This window comes from Leptodactylus fuscus, chromosome 6 (genome assembly GCF_031893055.1).
Source record: "Leptodactylus fuscus isolate aLepFus1 chromosome 6, aLepFus1.hap2, whole genome shotgun sequence".
Lineage (NCBI taxonomy): Eukaryota > Metazoa > Chordata > Amphibia > Anura > Leptodactylidae > Leptodactylus > Leptodactylus fuscus.
Window position 1 is genome coordinate 53,166,542 of NC_134270.1, and position 22,070 is coordinate 53,188,611.

Sequence of the window (22,070 nt, forward strand, 5' to 3'; positions counted from 1 at the left end):
ATCGGTCAACAATACAGCACACTTTGCACAAGGAGAAGCTGTATGGGAGATTGATGAGAAAGAAGCTGTTTCTGCAACCACGCCACAAACAGAGCCCCCTTAGGTATGTAAAAGCACATTTGGACAAGCCTGTGGACTGTTGAAACAAAGACTGAGTTGTTTGGTCATACAAAAAGGCGTTATGCATGGCGTCCAAAAAAAAACAGCATTCCAAGAAAAACACTTGCTACCCACTGTAAAATTTGGTGGAAGTTCCATCATGCTTTGGGGCTGTGTGGCCAATGCCGGCACCGGGAATCTTGTTAAAGTTGAGGGCCGCATGGATTCCACTCAGTATCAGCAGATTCTTGAGAATAATGTTCAAGAATCAGTGACGAAGTTGAAGTTACGCCGGGGATAGATATTTCAGCAAGACAATGATCCAAAACACCGCTCCAAATCGACTCAGGCATTCATGCAGAGGAACAAGTACAATGTTCTGGAATGGCCATCCCAGTCCCCAGACCTGATTATCATTGAACATCTGTGGGATGATTTGAAGCGGGCTGTCCATGCTCGGCGACCATCAAACTTAACTGAACTTGAATCGTTTTGTAAAGTGGAATGGTCCAGAATACCTTCATCCAGGATCCAGAAACTGATTAAAAGCTACAGGAAGCGACTAGAGGCTGTTATCTTTGCAAAAGGAGGATCTACTAAATATTAATGTCACTTTTCTGTTGAGGTGCCCATACTTTTGCACTGGTCAGATTTTGGTTTAATGCATACTGCACATTTTCTGTTAGTACAATAAACCTCATTTCAATCCTGAAATATTACTGTGTCCATCAGTTATTAGATATATAAAACTGAAATGGCTGCTGCAAACACCAAAATATTTAGAACTAAAAATGATTAAGATTAATAGGGGTGCCCAAACTTTTTCATAGGACTGTATATATATATATATATATATAATTACTGGACATTTTCCATAACAAATACTTAACCAAATATCCAACCATTTCTCCAGTGATTTTATGAGGTAGACCGAGATAGATGATGACTTGTTGGATGTTTTTGGAATGGGGGGTGCAAATTTATGCAACACAGACTTTCTGACCTATTATATAATGAAATCATTTTCTATGTGGCTGAGTTCATCACATTCCTGCATGAAAAGAGTCTCCAGGCGGACTGGGTGGTCCTGTATGTAATTCTCACAGGACTAGAATTCATCATTTAATCTCATTCATTTACAGCCGGTGACTGGGAAACTCTTGTATCAATGGCCATTTAGCATTCAACACTCTGAGAACAGTTAATTTAATGAAGCGGCCATTGTTCCCTCTATCTGCAACCCTCCAGCACTTGTAGATACTTCCTCCGGCATACAGCATTCATTCAGAATGGCGAATGACTGATGGAAATTGGTGTCATATATATAAGCTATGGCAAAGATTAATTGTATGGACCCTTCAAGGTAATTTTAGAACATTTAGGTTGAGACTTGGCACCCATGGGTGCAGTAATGCAACAAAGTTGTATGATGTGTAGTAATGAGTTATCAGCTTGCACAATGCGGCTTTACAGTCACACTCGAGGGAATGAATGGTAAAAGTTACGTGACCAAGACAATTGTGCAAAAGTTACTTTTCAACTGGTATGCAACTATTACACTTTTGCAATAAAATTTTCATTTTTCTATAATAAAAAAACTTGTAGTTATACTTCTTATTTGTTTCAAGATGTCTGCTTGCTGTCAGTGAATATAATCCTGTTCTGGTCATGTAATGGACACAAGAAAGTTTCCTGAAAACTGTGCAGTAGTGAACCATGCAACTGTTTGTCTCTGACATGACCTGGACAGGCTTTTATACATTGACAGTAAGCAATAGTATCACCTTAAAAATAAATAAAATATGGCATATTCCACTAAATGCCACATTATTGGGGTATATTACCATATACAGCACTGTACAGTATATGGGCACCATATGGCCGCATACTGAGTATGGAAACCACAGACTTAATGTACACAGGTCTGACGTATGCACCAGACCCTAAAGGTGAAAGTGACTGACGGAAGCAGGTAATGGATGCAAAAACAGTAACATTAAGGAACCCAGACACTTGGCTTCCATCACTTCTGGGTGATATTTGATAAAATACCGTCTTATTTGACTGGACCATTAAGAATGCACTTGCTGGGAGCTGTGATACTAGGCAGGTGTCAGCCCACGGGGCAGCGGCTGGTCAGACATGCTCCTTGCCGTTGGTGTGTGAGTTTGAGTTTGCTAAATTTTCCCACACTGTTTTCTATTGAAAGCTTTCAGCCTGGGCATAATAGAAGTGTGCCGAATGCCACTCATCATTGGGGGAGATCTGACCTCACTGGGTGTTAAGCTGTAATTCTTCGCAGTAGACCATCTGGAGGCTGGGTCCCTTTTACATGTTTCTGATGATCTCATGGCCTAAAAATGTACATGAATAAATGGACTGTCCAAGATAACAAAGAGCGTTCACAATTCAGAAAAAAACTTTTATAACCTCTGAACTAGTTCTAAACTATTACAATGGCGATGAAGTAAAATGGAGTGTAAAATTACACTCCAAAATACACTCCATTTTACTCCGTGTGAACTTACCCTAATAGTGTAATATGCACACAATAGGAGTGAGGGTCCTGCTTGCAAAAGCTAACAATCAATGAGGTAGAGGTAGAGAAGTAGCATTGCTTAGTCAATGGACCAGCCATTTTTATGATAAAGGTTATTTTAATTGCACAAATAAAGAAAACTGACTAGCCGTGTCCTTGAATGTGCCTGGGCATACAGATTTACACATAGGTAAAAGTATCATGTCCTGCACGATAATGTGTTTGTGGGGGGCTTAAACAGAAGACTGTTGGTTTTAGGGGACGTAACTACAGAAGCGTTAGATTATCAAATATGATAGGCCTGTCTGAAGAGATGTGTCTTTGGGGTGCACTTGAAGCTGTAGAAGTTGGGAGTTAATCTGATTGTCCATGGTAGAGCATTCCAGAGAAGTTCTGCAACTCAAGAGAAATCTTGAGACGGGAATGGGAAGTTCACCAACATGTAGTTTAATTTATTGCTTAGTCTGTAGGACATGTATTAGACCGTTATCCCCTATCCTGTAGATACCCCTGAATACCCCTTTATGGTGTCCATATACCTTGGACAGCTATTGAACAAGTGTTTTGTAGATAGCTATCACCCAAACATGCATAGATTTTAAATAGGAAAGTGGATTAAGCTGCCACTATACTATACTCATCTGCCTGACATTTTATCTCCTACAGGAACAAAGGATAGGGTATTTTGAAATCCCAATCCTTCCTGCTCCTGAGGATACCCCAATAAGTATTAGATAGATAATGCCACTGTAACATCTCTGCCTGTTTGGGTCTCTGCGCCACCCTCTGCTCACGTGCTGCGGCGCAGGAGGCGTGTGCAGTTTGGTTCATGGCTTAAGGTTTTTGGTCGCACTGTGTGAACACGGCTCTACTGCTGTGATTGTGTTTGCACCACACCCGTCTTCTGCCTTGTTTGTCTCTGCTCCTCTAATGGTTAATCTGGCCTTGCCCTGTGATTGACAGCCTGCCTTCCTGTCAACTCCATGGGCGGGTTCTTCCTCCCTATATAGCCTTGGTTCCCATTCAGACCAGTGCTTGCTATTGTCTTGCATACCTGCTCTTACTGTCCCTATTTTTTGCTTGCATTCTAATCCTTGACCTTTGGCTTTTCCTACTGACTATTCTTTTGGACTCTGATTTGGCACTGCATTGCTCGACTGTTACCGAACCCAGGCTAGCTGACCTTTCGCTGTTGTTGTTCGTCTTGTCTGCGTTTTGTGTTTCACATATTCAGGGAGGGACTGTCTTCGTGGTTGTCGCCTATTACCTAGAATAGGGTCTGGCAATAGGAAGGGAAAGTTGGGGGCTTCAGCTTAGGGCTCACTGTCTCTTGTGCCCTGTCCCAGGATTCTACCGTTACTAGGGAATTGCTGTCCTAACAATTCCCTTACAGCCACCAAATTTGTCTGCTTTGGCCTACTTACATCTAATGTCTGCGGGCATTTTTAGGGCAGTTGTGTAAGGTTGAGAAAACCATGTCCTCCCAGAAACTTTGTGGTACTGTTTCTTGGCTGTTATGGGTGGTAATAGGCCAATGACTTGTAATGTCTGGGGGTGCAGATATAAAGTACGAGGCTGAATAAAATAAAGGTGCAATTCTGAGTATAAATTTGAATGACCTTGCTTGTCTTTGTGGAAGAAAAGATGATCCCCTATTCTAACCCCACCATCATAACACTTATCACCTATTCCTCTGGCTGACATCTTGTACTTCTTTTCTTCTAGTCTGACACATAAATACTCAAGCTCCATCGTCAAAGCCCTGCCAGATTAGCTGCACCCCTTTACTGCCCTCAAAGAGGATGAAACATAGAGCTGCAAAATAAGAGTAAAAACCCCCCAGCGAAACGCCTTGACCTGAGTTCAATATCCTCTTCTCCAAATGAAGCCTATGAAATAACATATTTATATGTAAATGAAGTGATGTAATAGATTGAACTCAAGAGCATTGAAAGCTGGTATGAATGAAGGGCAGGGGTCCAGGCCCTCGGTGATAATCCAATTAGGCAATTATGTTCTCTTGTATACGCCATGATTTATTACTTTCACCATCACCATCAAGAGGGTCACATGTGCCTAATATACATTGCAATAATTAATATTCTTAACAATTGGAAAGATTGGCTTCACTTAATTTTTGAGCAACATGCATAATACAGCATACTACACATCCTAACGTAATGCAACCACTGGACATGACCATAATACCATACTTCATACATACAACACTACAATTCTCTGCATGCTATGGCTATTATGCTATTCATTAAACTCTCTATAAAACATTGCTACCCCAACATGACCCAACCACTGGACATGACGATGATACAATTCTATTATACTCTATATAGAGAGCATGGCTATCCTCAGTATGACCCAACTACTGGAGATAGCCATAATACCATTCTATTATACTCTCTATATAGAACACTATGACTCCCACCATAACTGGACCACCAGTCATGTCCATAATATAATCTTATTCCATGGTATAACAATGGTTTCTTGCCCTAACTCTGCAGTCAGTTTCATCCCTATATAAATATAACTGATAACAGAGGACAATAGATTACTATGTGGTACGAAGTCAACATACTATAGCTAGAAGCCTATAGGTACAATTCCAGGTTGTCATATAAGCCACATAGATGTAAGGTAATAGATTAGGGCATTTGTCACACGGTAGCTTTGGCACAGTATCTGCTTTGGAGTTTCCCTCCAATGTCAGTCATTTGATCTGGAGGAGGAAGCACGTGTCTCGAGGCCACACGAGCCTTTCCCAGAATCTAATGTATCATTACCAGCTCCGACCCTATTGTCCTGCCATACTCCACCTGCTGCTGAACAGAGGGCTGTTATCCTCAGGCAGTCCCACAGTTAATTTAGCAGCTAGTAATTGAAGCCCTTGGTATTGTTTGGGGGAGTGGGTGGGGGCAGTGAATGGCTACTGACTGTGGGAAACTTCACCGAGCTCAGGACTCACAGATTCAGCTGCTGATATGAACTTGGAAATAGGGGATGGTCTCACATCTGCCGCAAGGAGAATGATCAGATATCAAAGGCCACTATGGAGTCCTGCGTCAATGGTCAAAAGTCCAAAGTCCCTTCTAATATGTAAGGTAGAGCTGGAATTGGCAATGTATGTACAGGTTATGTATATTATGCAATGGAGATTGGATTGTACTGTACCTAAGAGCATCCAGGATTTCATTTTTTTTGTTTAACTGATATTTTGATTAAAACAATGGAAAAGCTTAGATGGACCCCAGAGAATAGTATTATCAAGTCCAACATTTCTATCCTTAATGAGTACAATAATGGATAGGTCTACATGGTGACTTTGGCCACGAGTCCCATCACGTGACCAAAGATGGCTGTTTCTCCCTGCGGTTCCTTCACCTATGTTAGTGAAGTCACTTTGCAACTAAGAGGGTGCCGTGACTGCAACTTCTTCTAGCCACAAAGAAAACAAACATTGTTTAACTTTTTTGTGACAGCTGCAATGTGACTCCATTCACTAACATAATTGAAGTCGCAGGGCAACACAGTAATTTTTTGGTCATGAGACGGGAGTTGTTGCCAAAGTCGCCATATAGCTCTATTGTTAATGTATATGAAGACTTCTCAACTCTCAAGAGCAAATGGCAGAGTATATAAGGATCAGGTTGTTGGTTTTTAACACACTTGACCCTTCCTTAGGCTGAGGCCCCTTGTTGCAGAAATGCAGCTTTTTTTGTTGCAAGTTTTGCTGCGTTTTTTTGAGCCAAAGTATGGAGTGGACTAATAAGGAATGTAAGCTATAAAGGAAGCTCTTAGATCAGGGGTAGGGAACTTTTGGCTCTCCAGCTGCTGTGAAACTACAACTCCCAACATGCTCCATTCACTTCCATGGGAGTTCCATGAACAGCAGAGCCAGTATGCATGCTGGGAGTTGTAGTTTTGCAACAGCTGGAGAGCCGTACGTTCCCTACCCCTGTCTTAGATGTTTCCCTTCTCTGTTAAATCCACTCCTGACTTTGGCTCATAAAAACGCAGCAAAATCTGCAACAAAAAAAAAGCTGTGTTTCTGCAAAGTGGGGCCTCAGCCTTAGGGAAGATAATCCATGCTAGAGGTGTCTGGCAGCAACTTTCTCTACATATGCATGCAAGTGTTTGAGGGTGTCAGGAGGGATAGCCGTCGGCCGAACACTCCCTCTACAGTGTATAGCCAGGCTTCGGTTGCTGCAGAAGAAGAATGAACCTCAATTCCATCCACATAATTCCCACTTTGGAAAAACAGTATACTAGAGTGGACACTTAACTTTCTGAAGCAGCACCATCTGCTGATAAATACCAAGTACTGCACCCTGTATAATTACAATATTGACTTAGCAAAGTTGGCCAAACCCACCAGGGTCGCTTTATCCATAGACGCAACGGTGCAGCTCTAACAGGCCCTATGATTGCAGGGGCCCCCTCAGCCACCCCGAATTCAGCGGGACCGTTCCACATTTTGGGTAATGTCCCACTGTTCCAGACAGCAAGCAGTAATTTCACCTCTATCTGTGTCCATATACTATAGCGGACCATGGAGCTAATAGCCTTACAGCCTTCGGCTGATACTGGTTGCATAATGGCAGGGAAGCGCAATGAGCCCTGAGTCTCAGACATTACAGTCAGAGCCTGCAGGTCTGTAGGAACGTGATTTGGTTAGTATTTTTTTTATGTAACACTGGTGTTAAGGGGGGCAAAGGAAATTAAGTTATGGGGGGCACTGGGGGGGGGGCCTGCTTTCAAAAAGTTTGCACAGGGCCCCCTAATGCATTAAAATGGCCCTGACACACAAATATCAGCAAGACTTGTAAATTTTCTTAGATGTACGGAGGTGTGCAGGAAAAAAATCTACCTAATAACACCAATCCTGCAGCTTCCTAATATTGCCCCCCTCACCCCCATGGTCATATTACCAAAACTGCTGTCAGTTCAAAATTGCAGCATGTAATGGGGTCGTCCTAACCATGTGCTATCCATAATAGTGGTGTTTTTTATACTTTAAATAGGCTTTTGGGTCCCCTCAGGTCCCAGGGCCTGTTAGCAATTGCTAGTGCTACCTCTACCTCTACATCTCCCCTATGGCCACAGTCAGCGCAGCGAGGCAAGGTGAGGCGGCCGCCTCGGGCGGCGGACTGGAGGAGGGCGGCAGCCCAGGTGATTTTTAATTTTTTTTTACTTTTTTTTTCTTTGAACCAGCGCAGGAGAGCTGACGCTCTCCTTGCGCTGGTTCAGACATCTACGTATCAGCATAGGTGGCATCATCACACCGCCTACGCTGATACGTAGATGTCTGACTGCCGAGAGAAGAGGATCGTGGAGGCAGCGGGAGCAGCAGCAGCAGCAACGAGATTGGTAAGTATAATAACTTTATTTTGTTTTATAATAGGCCGCTACCTGCTGGAGTATCTCCAGCAGGTAGCGGCCTATTTACCAACCTCCCTGGACCTGCTCACTGCCGCCCCCGCTTCCCCTTGTACTATAGGCTGCGGAGGCCGGCAGTGAATCCCACTGCCGCTATTATTATACTCGGGGGGCTTTTCAGACCCCTGAGTATAATAATCAGAACCCCAGGGGAGTTGAGGAAACACTGTTATTTACCTCTCCAGGATCCAATGTTAATACTAGCAGGCTTCGGGCCTATATGGTAATGCCCAGACGTCACGTGGTCTGGTATATTACCATATAGGCCCGAAGCCTGCACTAGTAGTACCATATAGGTCCGAAGCCTGTGCTAGTAGTAATAGTCTGTTACTGCTACCACAGGCTTTGGGCCTGTATGGTACTGCTAGTGCAGGCTTCAGGCCTATATGGTAATATCAGACCACGTGACGTCTGGGCATTACCATATAGGCCCGAAGCCTGCTAGGATTAAAGAGGACCTTTCATGGGTTTGGGCAAAGGCATTTTTATGCTGACACAATGTTAAGGAGAAAAACTTCCATTCTTCAATCTAGATGTCTTCTGTGTATCTTCCATCTTTCAAAAATTTTACAATTGCTGTGAATTTAATTTTACTAAAGTTTAAAAATTAATACCTTTATGTGGGACATTTGGTATTCTTATAAGGTTGTAGAATCAATCATTACTGATAATAAAATAAAATATAATAATAATAATAATCATCATCATAATAATAAACATAATAATAATAATAATAATAATAATAATAATAATTATTATTATTATTATTATACTGTAAATTTTATAGTATGTGCTATTTTATAAAATTATAATTAAATTATACATACCGGTACATATAATATATAATATATGTATTGCAGCTACAATGTTAATCAAGAAAATTTGAAAAACCCCAGAAATAAATTTTACCACTTCTTTATATTGGGAACTAGTTTAAAAAAAATGGTTATTTCCCACCAAGAAGAAATCTTTTGTGTCATGACTTGGTGAGGTAAATTCTGGCCTAATTTCCATGACAAGAATTCTTGGCTTTATTTTCCGATCGCCATGATCTCATCGAAAAATTTGGGCTTGAAAAAAAAATTCGGACAATACAAATAAACAAAGAGGCTTAGTGAATTAGTCATTTTTTTCCTTGAAGTTATGAGCGAGGCCGGGCAGCGGCTCAATAGGTTTAGACATCCTGTCTTTTGATCTTTTCTCCCGCCTTGAAGTGTGCCCCTATTTATGGTTGTCACAGAAATGCCTCTGACTCCAAACATTAGGCCGTGTCGGTTTCTCTCTTAGAGCCATTAACACTCTCACCATTTCTGACCCATTCAATCGCCCCTCTGTTTTCTGTCACGCACCCTCCACCTGTTCATCTGTCATTATTCCAAGGTCATTCACAGTCAATTTAGCGCAGCAGTCATTGAAGCCTCCATTGTGGTCACTAGTTAACAATTGGGAGCTGAGTGTGGGAATGAGCAGAGAGGATGGGGCTCACCAACCAGGCCTTCAAGGACTGTATTGTAGACCCGTATCCCGGGTAAATGACGTCAGAGGTGACAGTGAACTCAGCCCCATTCAGAAGGGCACAGTCCATTGTTGGAAAGATTTGCTGACTTCATTACTCTGTACCCAGGTCAAAAACATGAACAACCCTTGGTGGCGGCAGAATCCTTTGAATGTGATGATGGGGGAAGGGAGGGGGTTAATCAGTGTTTTCATGGACACACAGGAAGCCATAATTAAATTCATTGACAAGGGAGATACTTTTCTTTGCTGTGTGAATAATACCCAATGGCGGGAAACTCTTCAATGAGACAGCCAGGGCTGAGATATCGATGAATAGACATGACGACATCCCAATGCAGGAGATAGGAGATATACATAAATACAACTCTATTGTATGAATGAATGAATGAATGAATGAATGAATGAATGAATGAATGAATATGTATATATATATATATATATATATATATATAAATATATATATAAGGTATTTTTTAACTAATTTCAAATTTTTATTTCATTATTTTATATGTATACATTTTTTTAATTTAAATGCATTTTAACACCTAATACCTTCTTATTATGCATTATCCACAATAATACTGCCATCTAGTTTAGACATTTTCCATCGGTTTTTAAGATCTCTATTTGGTGTTGTGTTTACATCTAAAAGTTGAAAAGCTGAATACACATAAAGGTATGTTCACACGTTAGATTTTGCAGTGGGAAAAATCTGTAGTTGGAAATCTTCCCTACTACCATTCATTTCAATGGGAGGCTCTGAAGATAGGGAAGAGTGTTAATTTTTTGATTTTTTAATAATCTGGCAGAAAGTGTCTACCTCCTATTAGGTAAAGTGTGAACATCACCTGATTTCTCACAGCTGGCTGTATAGTACCCTAGGTATGTTCTTACAGTGGTTTGACTGGTTAGAGCCCTGTGTTTTACTGTTGATCACCAACACACAGTGTGTGAGTTCAAGCCCAACTTGGTGCAGATATTTTACATAGATCCTGTATATATAGTCTAGACACACCTTTTATCTAAGGTAATATAAATATAATTGACAGGACACATACATCAAAGATTTTACCCTTTTTGTTATTGTGAGTTCATTGTATTTTAATCAATTGACTTCTCTTTTTATATTATACTGTTACATTATAGCATAGATGTTACTCTGATAATACTGTAGTACCGTTATATCTGAATACTGAATATTACATTCAATATCCACATAATACTGCCATGCATTGCCTAAATAATAATGCCTTACATTGCCTAAATAATACTGTCATACATTATTCAAAAATAACACTACCATATAGTACTCACATAGCCCTGCCATATGTTTTCATATAAAATAAGGGAAAATGCTTATTTACATCCAGAACAGAAAATCTGTAGTGGCTGAATCTTTCTCACAGCTGATGATTTGTTACAATTACATCCACTTTCAGTAACCCTCTGTGAGCTTAAAGCCTGGACTTCAGATTGATACATTATATATACTCTTACTGTAGCAATCACTTCTATCAAGACATAAAGTGTGATGTATTATTCACATTGTACTGTGTGACAGTGGCAGCCGATTATACATTGGCGCTGTGGGCGCAACTTCATTGCGGGATGGCAGTTTCAAAACAGCAGGCACATTTGGAATATACTTGGCATACTAATGTTGGCATATTAAGGACAGGGCTACAGACTTTGGCCACTATTCCCGTTGACTGCCCTGTCGGCCTGTGAGTCGTTCACCTATATAAGTGAATAGAGTCGCTTCGGCTATGATTTTTAGTTGCAAAAAAGATCCAGATGGTCTGTATCTGCTCTCAATACAACTCTATACAATATTAGTGAAGGAGTTGCAGGGTGGAATAACAATATTTGGTTGAGCAATAGGAGTCATGCCACCCCAACCAAAAAGTTTTCCTGAGATTCACCCAAATCTTGTAAAGTCTTGGATTTTGTCATTTTCATACATACCGTATATGCACCTGCTTTCCGTTCGGGGTTTCCATCCCTGAACCCGCTTAAAAAATGTGTTGAGAAAAGTTTTTGTCTGTGCATTTTTTGGGTGGAAACCCATTGGAACCCATTATAGTCTATGGGGTCCGAAGGCTTCTGTGGGTAACTGCTTTTTAAGTGGGTTAGATTTCCATTCTTCGGGTCCCAAAGTGGAAAGTCCTAGGCGCAGTTGTGAACCTAGCGTAATGTGAAGAGTTGAATTATATATATGTTTATACCTACATAATCTAAAAAGATTTACCACTATCAATAAACATCCATAAAATTCACCCGGCAGAGGGCTAAACCACAGCTCCAGTGGCGCAATCGGTTAGCGCGCGGTACTTATAAGACAGTAACTAGTGAGCAATGCCGAGGTTGTGAGTTCGAGCCTCACCTGGAGCAGATGTTTTGTCTTCATGTGTACTCTGCCCTCTGGAGATCTGCACTATTGTGTTTGCTCAGCAGTGATTGGAATAGCAATACTGCTCACAGCTGAGGACTTGTGTCCAGTGTGACACATTGTAACAAAGAGACAAGGTTGTGTTGTTGATGTTTGTAGCACACACAGCATTGTCTTCACTAGATATAGTTGTAGTATTTTCAGTCCACAACCACATTCAGTTCACATTCTCTCAGGATTATGTGAAGGCTCAACATATGTGCAAAGTATTGTCTGGGAGTGTGCAGTACAATAATATAATAATAGCCCAAAAGTGAAATTTTATTGTGATCATAAAGACTCAAAGACCCCCAGTCATGGCAGTGTTTCAGTATTGCAAGCTGTATCACATTAAGAAAATGTGTCTACCTTTTTTACGTATACGGCGCCACTCGCGTACATAGGCTGTGTTTGATATTGCAGTGTAGCGCCATTAAAATCACTGCAAAATCAGTCACAGGTGTAAGTGGTCAGTCTTTCCCAGGATGATCAGCCCTTTGAGAAAAATGGGCCCCACGTAAGAGCCAGAAATTCAGTTAGACATGGTAAATATCTGTAATGGGTGTTTATAGGATTAGAGGTTACAATGGAGGCAACTCATTCAGAGGTCACAAATATTGCAATTACGTGTCTTTGCAGAGGCACAGTTCTTGACCGTTTCACCCTTTACAGAGGAACACAGATTGGTAGCAGGCGCAATCTTTTGCAGAGTAATCGCCGTAGGAACAAAATGCAAAACACAATGATAGAATTGTGTTTTTTCACATGGACCCCGCAAAAAGCTAATCAAATCATTATATGTACCCCAAAATGGTACCAATTCAAGGTCACATAAAGATTAAGCCCTCACTTAGCTATCAAAAATAAAAAAGTTATGAATTTTGAAAGACGGAGAATGAAAATCTATAAAAAAAAGTCGACAAGCATTAATGCACAAACTACTCCGCGTCCTTTGTGGGAACACTGCTATGGGTTATGACTAGACCTGTTTGTATGTTAATGTCGCCATATTATGTAGCAATGAACCGTACAACTAGTATAACAGTGAACATAGTATTAACATGCAAACAGATCTAGTCATAAATCATAGTAGTTTCAGAATATATTCTGCATAGGGGAGTATGGACAGTACATAGGGGAGTACAGATAGTACACAGTCTTATACAATGATGCTATTGCCCTAACAAAATACAAAAAAGCTGAGATTTTTCCCCAGTCTCATAATCCGTTTTATAGGATTCTTGTTTCCTATAGGTCAGTGATCTTTAACCTATAGCTCAATGAAGACACTAATACAATGTATAGGCCATGAATATGTCACCTTGTGAGATGAGGATAAATGTTCTATGGCCAGAGCACCAAATAACAACAAAGTGTAACCAAGGCCCAAGTGTGGGAATCCTGAGCTGAGCCACGTCTCCCGGGAGAGCAGAGTCATGTACACATCTTGTATAAAGACCGAATCAAGGCTTCTTTTCACTTTGTCAGAATAGGAACGTAACTCAAACGAGTCAGATCGGCGTTTATTGTCTCATAGTAAACACTCATGCTGTGTGTGAATAAGCCCTGAATCTGTGATTAAAGGGGGGGGGGGGGCAGTTATGCAAATTGCACCACAATATCTATCTATTTATCTCTCTCATATCTATCTATCTATCTATTTACCTCTCTCATATCTATCTATCTATCTGGATCTATCTATCGAATCTGTCATACCCACCTAATCTCTCACTTGTAGCATAAACCACCATAATATCCAATTATTTCCAGGCCAGACACATGGACAGTAAAAGGCCTGTGCTCAGAGATGATTCATAGCGATCTCCCCCCAGCCATGTCATACTGACACAAGATCTTCCACAACTCTGACAGATGACTGAGCTCATAACCTCCAGTTGACTGTAATGTTAAATGCCTGGAAGCAGCGACAGATCTTGAATTTCCAGTCACTCAATGACCGCAGATATGGCCTAGGAGCAGCTACATCCTCTGTATGTTCCTACTGTTTACAGATGATTTCACTGAAGGTCAGAGGCCAGAAGCTCGATGTCTTGTAGACATCTTGTCCTCTGATAGATGATGATGACCTCATAATCTGAATAACCAAAAAGGCTCGCTCAGTAATGTGTCTCAGGGTCAGACTTTTTCGCATGATATTAGAGTCAATGCAGTAGACTAGTTGGTCAGCCAAATGCAACAGAAACACAACTTGTTGAACATTTTACTAATAAGTCAAGCCCAAGGACAGCCTTACTCTAGGTCACTGGAGCTCTGCTACTTCAAGCTACTACACCTAGCACTGTCAGAGCATGCTGGGATCTGTAGTCTCTAAACAGCTCTAAGCAAACATGATAACTTAGAGAGTACAAAGGGTCCTCTGCTATAAAAGATGAGCACAGAACTCAGGGACGTAACTACGATAGTAAAGACCAGGCCCCAGAGCAAACTTTGAGTGAGCCCCCCAAGTACCCAGATGGTATCACAATACCTTTCCTGGCCCCCACACAGTGTAGCATTCTCTTTAAAGGCCCTTACATGGTATAACGCTACCTTTACAGGCCCACACATGATATAACACCCCCTTTTACGGACCTTTCACAAAGTATAGCACTCCTTTTAAAGACCTATGCACCATATAATGCCCCTTAAAAGGCCCCCACATGACAAAACGCCCCATTTACTAGCTCTCGCATGGTATGATCACCCTTTACTTGTGCCACACAGGATAACACCCACTTTACTAGACCCACATGGCATATTGGACCCCCATACAGTTTGCCGCCTCCTTCACTGGCCTCCCACACAGTATATGCTCCCTTTACAGACCCTCATAGAGTAAGGGCCCCTTAGTGACTTTAGGCTTCAATACTGCAGCAGGTAATGGCCGCTATTTGTTTACTTACTGATCACCAATCCCACAGCCACCTCCATCTCCACTTCCAACATCATGTGGGATGCACGGGACCCCCTATAGGGCTAAAGGGGAACTGACCGGGGTCTCTAAGAATGTGGGCCCACTATGGCTGCTGTAATTATAGTTCCAACACGGCCAGTACTATAAATGGTACACGTTCGTAGAAACCCGGCACATTTATTCATAGATTTGTGGCACCCCAATCCATCAGAATTATCAGACTGTATCTCATGGGAAAACCCCTTTAAGGCACAGTTTGTCATTCTCACGTATAATACTCCGTCGGAGCATGACCTTAAATATAATAGGTCTGTCTGCTGCAATGCTGGCTTGACTGTTTGCATGGTGTAACACAACCCTTAGTTGCACCCTGGGGGTATAATCACTGTGACACAGATCTGCTATGTAGCAGCCCCTTACCCTCCTTCATGTAGCAGCAGGTTGCAAACACTATGGGTGGGACTTTCCCAGGTCTTGACAGCCAGGCCATGTGCAGCAGCCCTGTGTCCTTTGTACAGTACACACTCCTGACATCTGGGTAGGGGGGGATAGATTGCGGGAAGGCGGGTGCCTTTCTTTTTTGGCTACAGAAGCATACTTCAGAAGCATGAATGAAAGTGGCTGTTATCATGAGGCTGCAGTGATTGGTTACTGAGTGTGGGAAACCATGTGTTGGCTGCCACCCATACATTCACATGCAGAGTAAAGGGTATAAATGGAAGTGCACTGTCTGCCTCTGCTAGAACAAGCAGACTAAGGAAAACCCTATGATCAGGGCAATGGCTGGTGAGCTGTGTCTCATATCTAAGGACTATGCAAAAGATAAACTCACCACGAAAGAGAAAAATAAGGTACATTTTTATTAACTCTATTACACTAGTTTTTTTAAATAACAATTTCAGTGTTACAATTGCTACAGATCTATAATATATATTTCATCTTGCCCAGATGAGAAAGCCAATTGTGGAAAAAATGAGACGGGATCGCATTAATCGCAGCATCAACCAACTGCGTAAACTTCTAGAACAAGAATTCCAACTTCTCCAACCGGATTCCAAGCCAGAGAAAGCGGATGTCCTCGAAGTAGCTGTTCAGTTCCTAAAACAGCAGCAGATCTGCATCAGCCAAGGTAAGTTTGTTGCAAAAAAGGAAAAAAAAAAGTTTGCTGGAAAACTTTTTGAAGTGTATTATCTGCCCCCTAGTGGCATTACTGCACATTACATCAGCTTACTGCAATTTAATGACCTAGATATACTAAGCTGGAAAAATCATACACCGTATCTTCTGAGAATCCACACCCACATGTCTAGCAAGTCCAAAATTTTTTAGCCAAAACTATATGCACCAAAGATGTGTCACAATTCCACCAGTGTCTAGTCATAACCTCAATAGTAAATCAGGACCATATTGTATTATATGAAGATTAAAAGTGAGATCAAGACTATACGGCCGAATAGCCTTTGTTATGGGATTGCCAGGCTGTATTTTTATAGCAACCAGCTGATGGCCAAGATGTATATGAAGAGTCTCCTTTCTTCCAGAAACCGTGCACACCTGTCCATAGGTTGTGTATGGTATTACTGCTCATTCCCTTTCAGTTTATTGGCACTGCGCTGCAATACCTAATGGAACCTGTGAACAGGTGTGGCACTGTTTAGAAATGTGTTCAGAATGCTGCCATGTTCTGTTAATCATAGACAATCATTCAAAGTTAGATGGGGTTAGCCTGTAGGCATGTGCCAGTTCTCTGGCTTATATAATTTGTACTGTAGGCAGTGTAATGTGTGACTTGCATAGGACTGCCACTTTCTTTCTCCAGCCTATGTATGGGTTTTCAGTGTTTTCACCAGATATTTCCATTATTTTTCAGGAATGAAAGCCGTTTATAGACCAGATCATCAGGAATTTAGACGTGGCTATAACGAATGTGTACATGAAGTCCTCTCCTATCTATCAGTCCATCAGACAGGGCAGGAGGCACAGGTCAAGTTACTAAATTACTTTCACCAGCTGGAGAGACAACCAAGACCTCTCCAGTTACCTCCTAAGTCCATCTCAGAGCAGGCAAAGCAGCAGAAACAGCCTCTTATGGCCAACACCAAGTCTTTGTGGAGACCCTGGTAGAAGATCCTAATGATATATAAAATTCATTGCTCACTAGCCTGGACTTTTCGGAGGCTTTTCAGTGAGCGCTGTGTCCACAAGTACCTTCCTACCGTAGTACTTACCCACCGGGAGTTATCATCTGAGCGTCTGCTTCATACTTAAGAATAAACAATGCCCTTAGACTGCGTTCACACAGTTTTTTTTAGTCAGGAAACTGACTCAAATTCCTCCTCCTAAAAACACCTCACCATAGGACTGTATGGTGAGGAGGAATTTGAGTCAGTTTCCTGACCAAAAAACTCAGTGTGAACGCACCCTAAGGGTAAGTTCACACAGGGTTTTTTGGATCGGAACCTGAGGCTAATGCCGCCTCAGGTTCCAATCCAAAAACTGGGTAGCCACGACCAAAAGCTGGTGCAATGCATCGGCATCCAGCCGCGCACTCTGCTCCGGATTAGGCCCAATGAATGGGCCTAGTCCGGAGGAGGGAGTTTCTTCAGGCCGAATCACGAAGAGACTCAGCCTGAAGAATGAACACCTCGCTTCTTCTTTCCGGGAGCCGGAAGAAACGGCTCCCGGAAAAAAGACCTGAGCGGCTCTCATTGATTTCAATGGGAGCCGTCTTTTTGGTTAGGGGTTTGAGGTGGATACGGCCTCAAAACCCTGGCCAAAAAACCCTGTGTGAACTTACCCTAAAAGAGGAGAACCTCCAAAGAGGATAGCCCCTTTTTTATTTTTATTATCCAGGTTAGTAATCTTCAACTTGTGGCTCTGCAAATACTGCAGAGCTACAGGTTGGAGATCACTGAACTGGTCTGCTAAAGACAAAATCAGGTCCCCTAGTTGAAACTTCCCTGTTTAATGTTGTACTCTGACAACTGTGATGCAAAACAGTCATGAAAAATGTTCACTTTCATTCCATTTGCATAAATTCCACAGATTCCTCACGGATTTCATGTTAGTCTATTGAAGAATAAGTAACAATGGGCAAGAATAAGACATGTTGTATTTTCTGTTGGCCCATGTAGCAGGCCACAGCAAAAAAGGGCTGTGGGAAAAACTGCGGCAGAAATGCATCGCAGTTTTTCACGCAATACTTTTCACAGGACAATAGCTAAGCATGCACTGCGGGGATTTTTCCGCAGTGTGTGGAAGGGATTCAATAGACTGTAAAACGCAGCAGTTTTTGCCGTGGTGTTTACGCCACATGGGCCTCCGGCCTAAAATGGGTGTTCAAAGGTTGTGTGACTAGTCCCATTGAAATCCATTGATTCTAAATGCAGATGACAACCAGTTCATCCACCATACTGGAAACAATATATACAATTCTATTCTATATACACAATGCAATATTCTTAAATGATATAGACCCACATGTTGGCTGTGTAGTGAAATAATTTCACTAAGGAGCTTGAAATGATCTTTGGATCCTTTATTAATGCCTATGGCAACAGTATAATATCTATATTCAATGTATATTTATGTAAATTATAATATTTTTATTGTATATAAACTTTACAATATTTGTACAGTTTATTAAAGGGGGGATTGTTGATAGAAATACATGGCAGAGGTCAAATGTTTGCCAAAGGTGCTATTAAATTTTTATTTCTTTAAATGTGAATACACTTGCAGTTTTTATTTTGGGTTAAAGGAGTGAGTTCCATATTGCTGGAAGTTGTAGTTTTACAATCATTGGGGGAACACAACACTTTGAAGAGGCTGTAAACTGTTAGAGAAAAATGTCTTTATCTAAAAAAAAATAAATTACAGCTTAGTTCCATTAAAGTGAGCTGCAATACCACATACAACCAGTGTACCAGGGTGGTGCAGTGTGTGCGACCATCACAAACAACCAGTGACTCAATTTTTGAAGAAATGGTTGTACTTTCAAGTTACTCCACTAGAATTATACAGGATATAGCGCCATCTTCTGGAAAATAAAAATACAACACAGGAGCAGATTTTAAATGAAATCTTTTTATTGAAGCTGAGTAAGTGTATTGTGCCCCCTAGTGTAATATGTGACTTACATTGCTGTGAGATCTGCAATCAATAATACAACAAATTTTGATGTTGCATCATGTGTAGTCAAGTGACACATTTACAAAGTCACAATCCAGCCTTGTTACCAAAGGCAACCTATTTATTTTATTTTCCCCACTTGTTACATCGCCAACATATTCCAAGATGCTTTACAGGTTATGTGAATATCTCACATAGGGTTCACAATCAAAGGTCCCTATCGGTATGCTTGTGGGAGGAAACTGGAGTACCCAGAGGAAACCCAAGCAAACACTGGGAGAGCTGACAAACTCCTTGCAAATATTGACTAATGCTAATGATGCTTTTTACGTTCAATAAGCTAAATTGCATCTTTCCTTACATTTTTTTCACTCTATTATAACTATTCTAGAGATTTCTAGGGTACATTCACACATCAGATTAAAATCTGACAAATTTTTGCATCAGACATTCTCAATGTTTGCCTCCTATTATACTCTGGGGTCTGAAGAGACTCCATACTATAATAAATGAAGGCCCAGAGGAGGTGAGTATACTGAACAGTGTTACTCACCTCCCCTGGGCTCTAGTGCACAAGTCCCCATCCTCTTTGGGCCTCCTGAATGATGTCTTAAATCACTGAGGCCTGTGATATGGTGTGGTATGGGGGTCACATAGGACATTATACTGTGCGGGTGGGCAAAGCTATCTGAACAGCCCAGGGCTCATGGTGCTATTAATCCGCCCCTGCCTGGCCCACAGCTTTGATGCTCCTTTCATAGATGAAACACAGGGACATTGCTGTATTATGTGGAGACACAAGATGTCACTATGGTTCTACTTCGAGACTTGTAAGTTTCCTTCACTTTTGTTTTGTTTTTGAGCTTCTGTGACTTGTCATGATATTTCGCCTCACTCTTTTGTCATTTATGAATATAGCAGTTCAATTCACCAAATACAAGCTATAGATCTTTACACAACGGGCTTAAGCATAACATCTATATATAAAGGCAGTCCAACAATCCTTTAAATGAATGTGGCTCAGTGGTTAGTCTTGGAGTCTTGCAGTCTTGGAGTCCTTAGCTTTGAATCCAGCTAAGAACATCATCTGTAAGGAGTCTGTATGTTCTCCCTGTGTCTGTGTGGGTTTCCTCCAGGTACTCCGATTTTCTTCCACACTCCAAAGACATACTGATAGGAAACTTAGATTGTGAGCCCTATATGGGACAGTGGCTGACAATGTCTGTAAAGCGCTGCAGTATATGATGGTGCTAGATATGTAAGCAGAATAAGTAAATAAATGACAACCCATCTAACATACATCATTGTGAACTACAGCCCCAGAGAGAAGGGCTGCATTCGGGCACCAAGACGGCTTGTTCTGCTCTGGGAAAAGAACAGCAGATACATAACCACTGAACACTTACAAGAATATTCTGTAAACTTTCTATAACATCTTAATAACCCAGATATTTTGTAGGTAAAATATGTACAATGTGCACTTGCCTATAATAGCTCTATCCTTGTGGTATATAGCGCTTGCTGTTTGCCTAGGCAACATCCCCAGTAAACAATTACACAACAGGAAAATGCAAAGTTTTTGTTTGCTGCATTTAAATACAAGAAAGCAAAGACGAGGAACAAACAGGAGCAATAACATATAGCAGATACAATGTGGAATAGAGATGTGAGAGCTGGTTGCTAAACTATAGGTATTTAACACCTTTTTCACCATGACAATTTTTCCCTCCAATATTCTTATATTTCACAATATACAAATGAGCAGTCTGGAGCGCCAAGGGCAACTCTGTTGCTACAAACTGCTGCCTGATAATCAGTGGCATAACTAGGAATGGCGGGGCCCCATGGCCAACTTTTGACATGGGCCCCCCCCCCCCGACCAAAGACCTCGACCAACTGACCCCCTACCAACCCCCCACACCCCTGCATTTCTGTGCACACTATAATGCCCCATAGAGGTCCCTTCACACAGTATTATTACCCATAGTGGTCCCTGCACACAGTATTATTACCCATAGTGGTTCCTGAACACAGTATTATGCCCTATAGTGGTCCCTGCACACAGTATTATACCCCATAGTGGCCCCTGCACAGTATTATGCCCCATAGTGGCCCCTGCACACAGTATTATGCCCTATAGTGGTCCCTGCACACAGTATTATTACCCATAGTGGCCCCTGCACACAGTATTATCCCCCATAGTGGCCCCTGCACACAGTATTATTACCCATAGTGGCCCCTGCACACAGTATTATACCCCATAGTGGCCCCTGCACAGTATTATGCATCATATTGGCCCCTACACACAGTAGTATTCCCCATAGTGGACACCCATGAACAATTATTATACTCTAGGATCTTTTCAGACCCCAGAGTATAATAATCGGAAACCAAGGGGGGATACAAACATAAAAACTACTGTTACTTACCTATCTCCGGACTCCGCTGCCTTCTTCGCCGCCATCAGCTATCTTCTGTGATGTCATGTGACCTGGGGGCCTGCGTTGCGACACATATGGACACAGGTCTCGGGTCATGTGGCGTCACGCAAGTAGGCCCGATGCATGCCCGGATCGCGGAAAGGTAAGTAACAATGTTTTTTATGTTCCCTTACCCTTCCCAGGCCTCCGATCATTATACTCGGAGGTTCGAAAAGACCCCCAAGTAAAATAGTGCTTGTGGGGCCCGCAGCATCACTTACCGATCCCGGACCCTGCCAGGATCAGTAAGCAAGTAGGGCCCTTTACTGGCTGGAGTAACTCCAACTCCATCCACTTCCACTTTGGATATACCTATTCCCACCCATTTATTTTTGTGCCACCATATAGTATAACATTCCTAAAGTCACCCTGATATGGTATGTCCCCATATTATAATGCCCACCTCAAGGTGCCCCCGCAGTATAAAACCCCCTTCCAGTTTCCTCCTCGGTATAAAGTCCTTCTCCTGATGTACCCACAGTATAATGTCACCCTCCATCTGTCTCC

The 22,070-nt window shown here is 41.7% G+C and overlaps 1 protein-coding gene and 1 non-coding gene across 2 annotated transcripts; both read left to right on the forward strand.

Moving 5' to 3' along the window:
• The first annotated feature begins 11,908 nt into the window (after positions 1-11,908).
• On the forward strand, positions 11,909-12,001 carry TRNAI-UAU (transfer RNA isoleucine (anticodon UAU)). Its single transcript is given in 2 exon segments — positions 11,909-11,946; positions 11,966-12,001. It is a non-coding gene; the product is annotated as a tRNA-Ile (tRNA).
• Positions 12,002-15,715: 3,714 nt separating this feature from the next.
• LOC142209527 (transcription factor HES-5-like) lies at positions 15,716-17,076 on the forward strand. The gene is made up of 3 exons (XM_075278531.1): positions 15,716-15,803; positions 15,901-16,081; positions 16,823-17,076. The coding sequence occupies exons 1-3, from the start codon at positions 15,720-15,722 to the stop codon at positions 17,074-17,076; spliced, it is 519 nt and encodes a 172-aa protein (XP_075134632.1). The 5' UTR covers positions 15,716-15,719.
• The last annotated feature ends 4,994 nt before the right edge of the window (positions 17,077-22,070 follow it).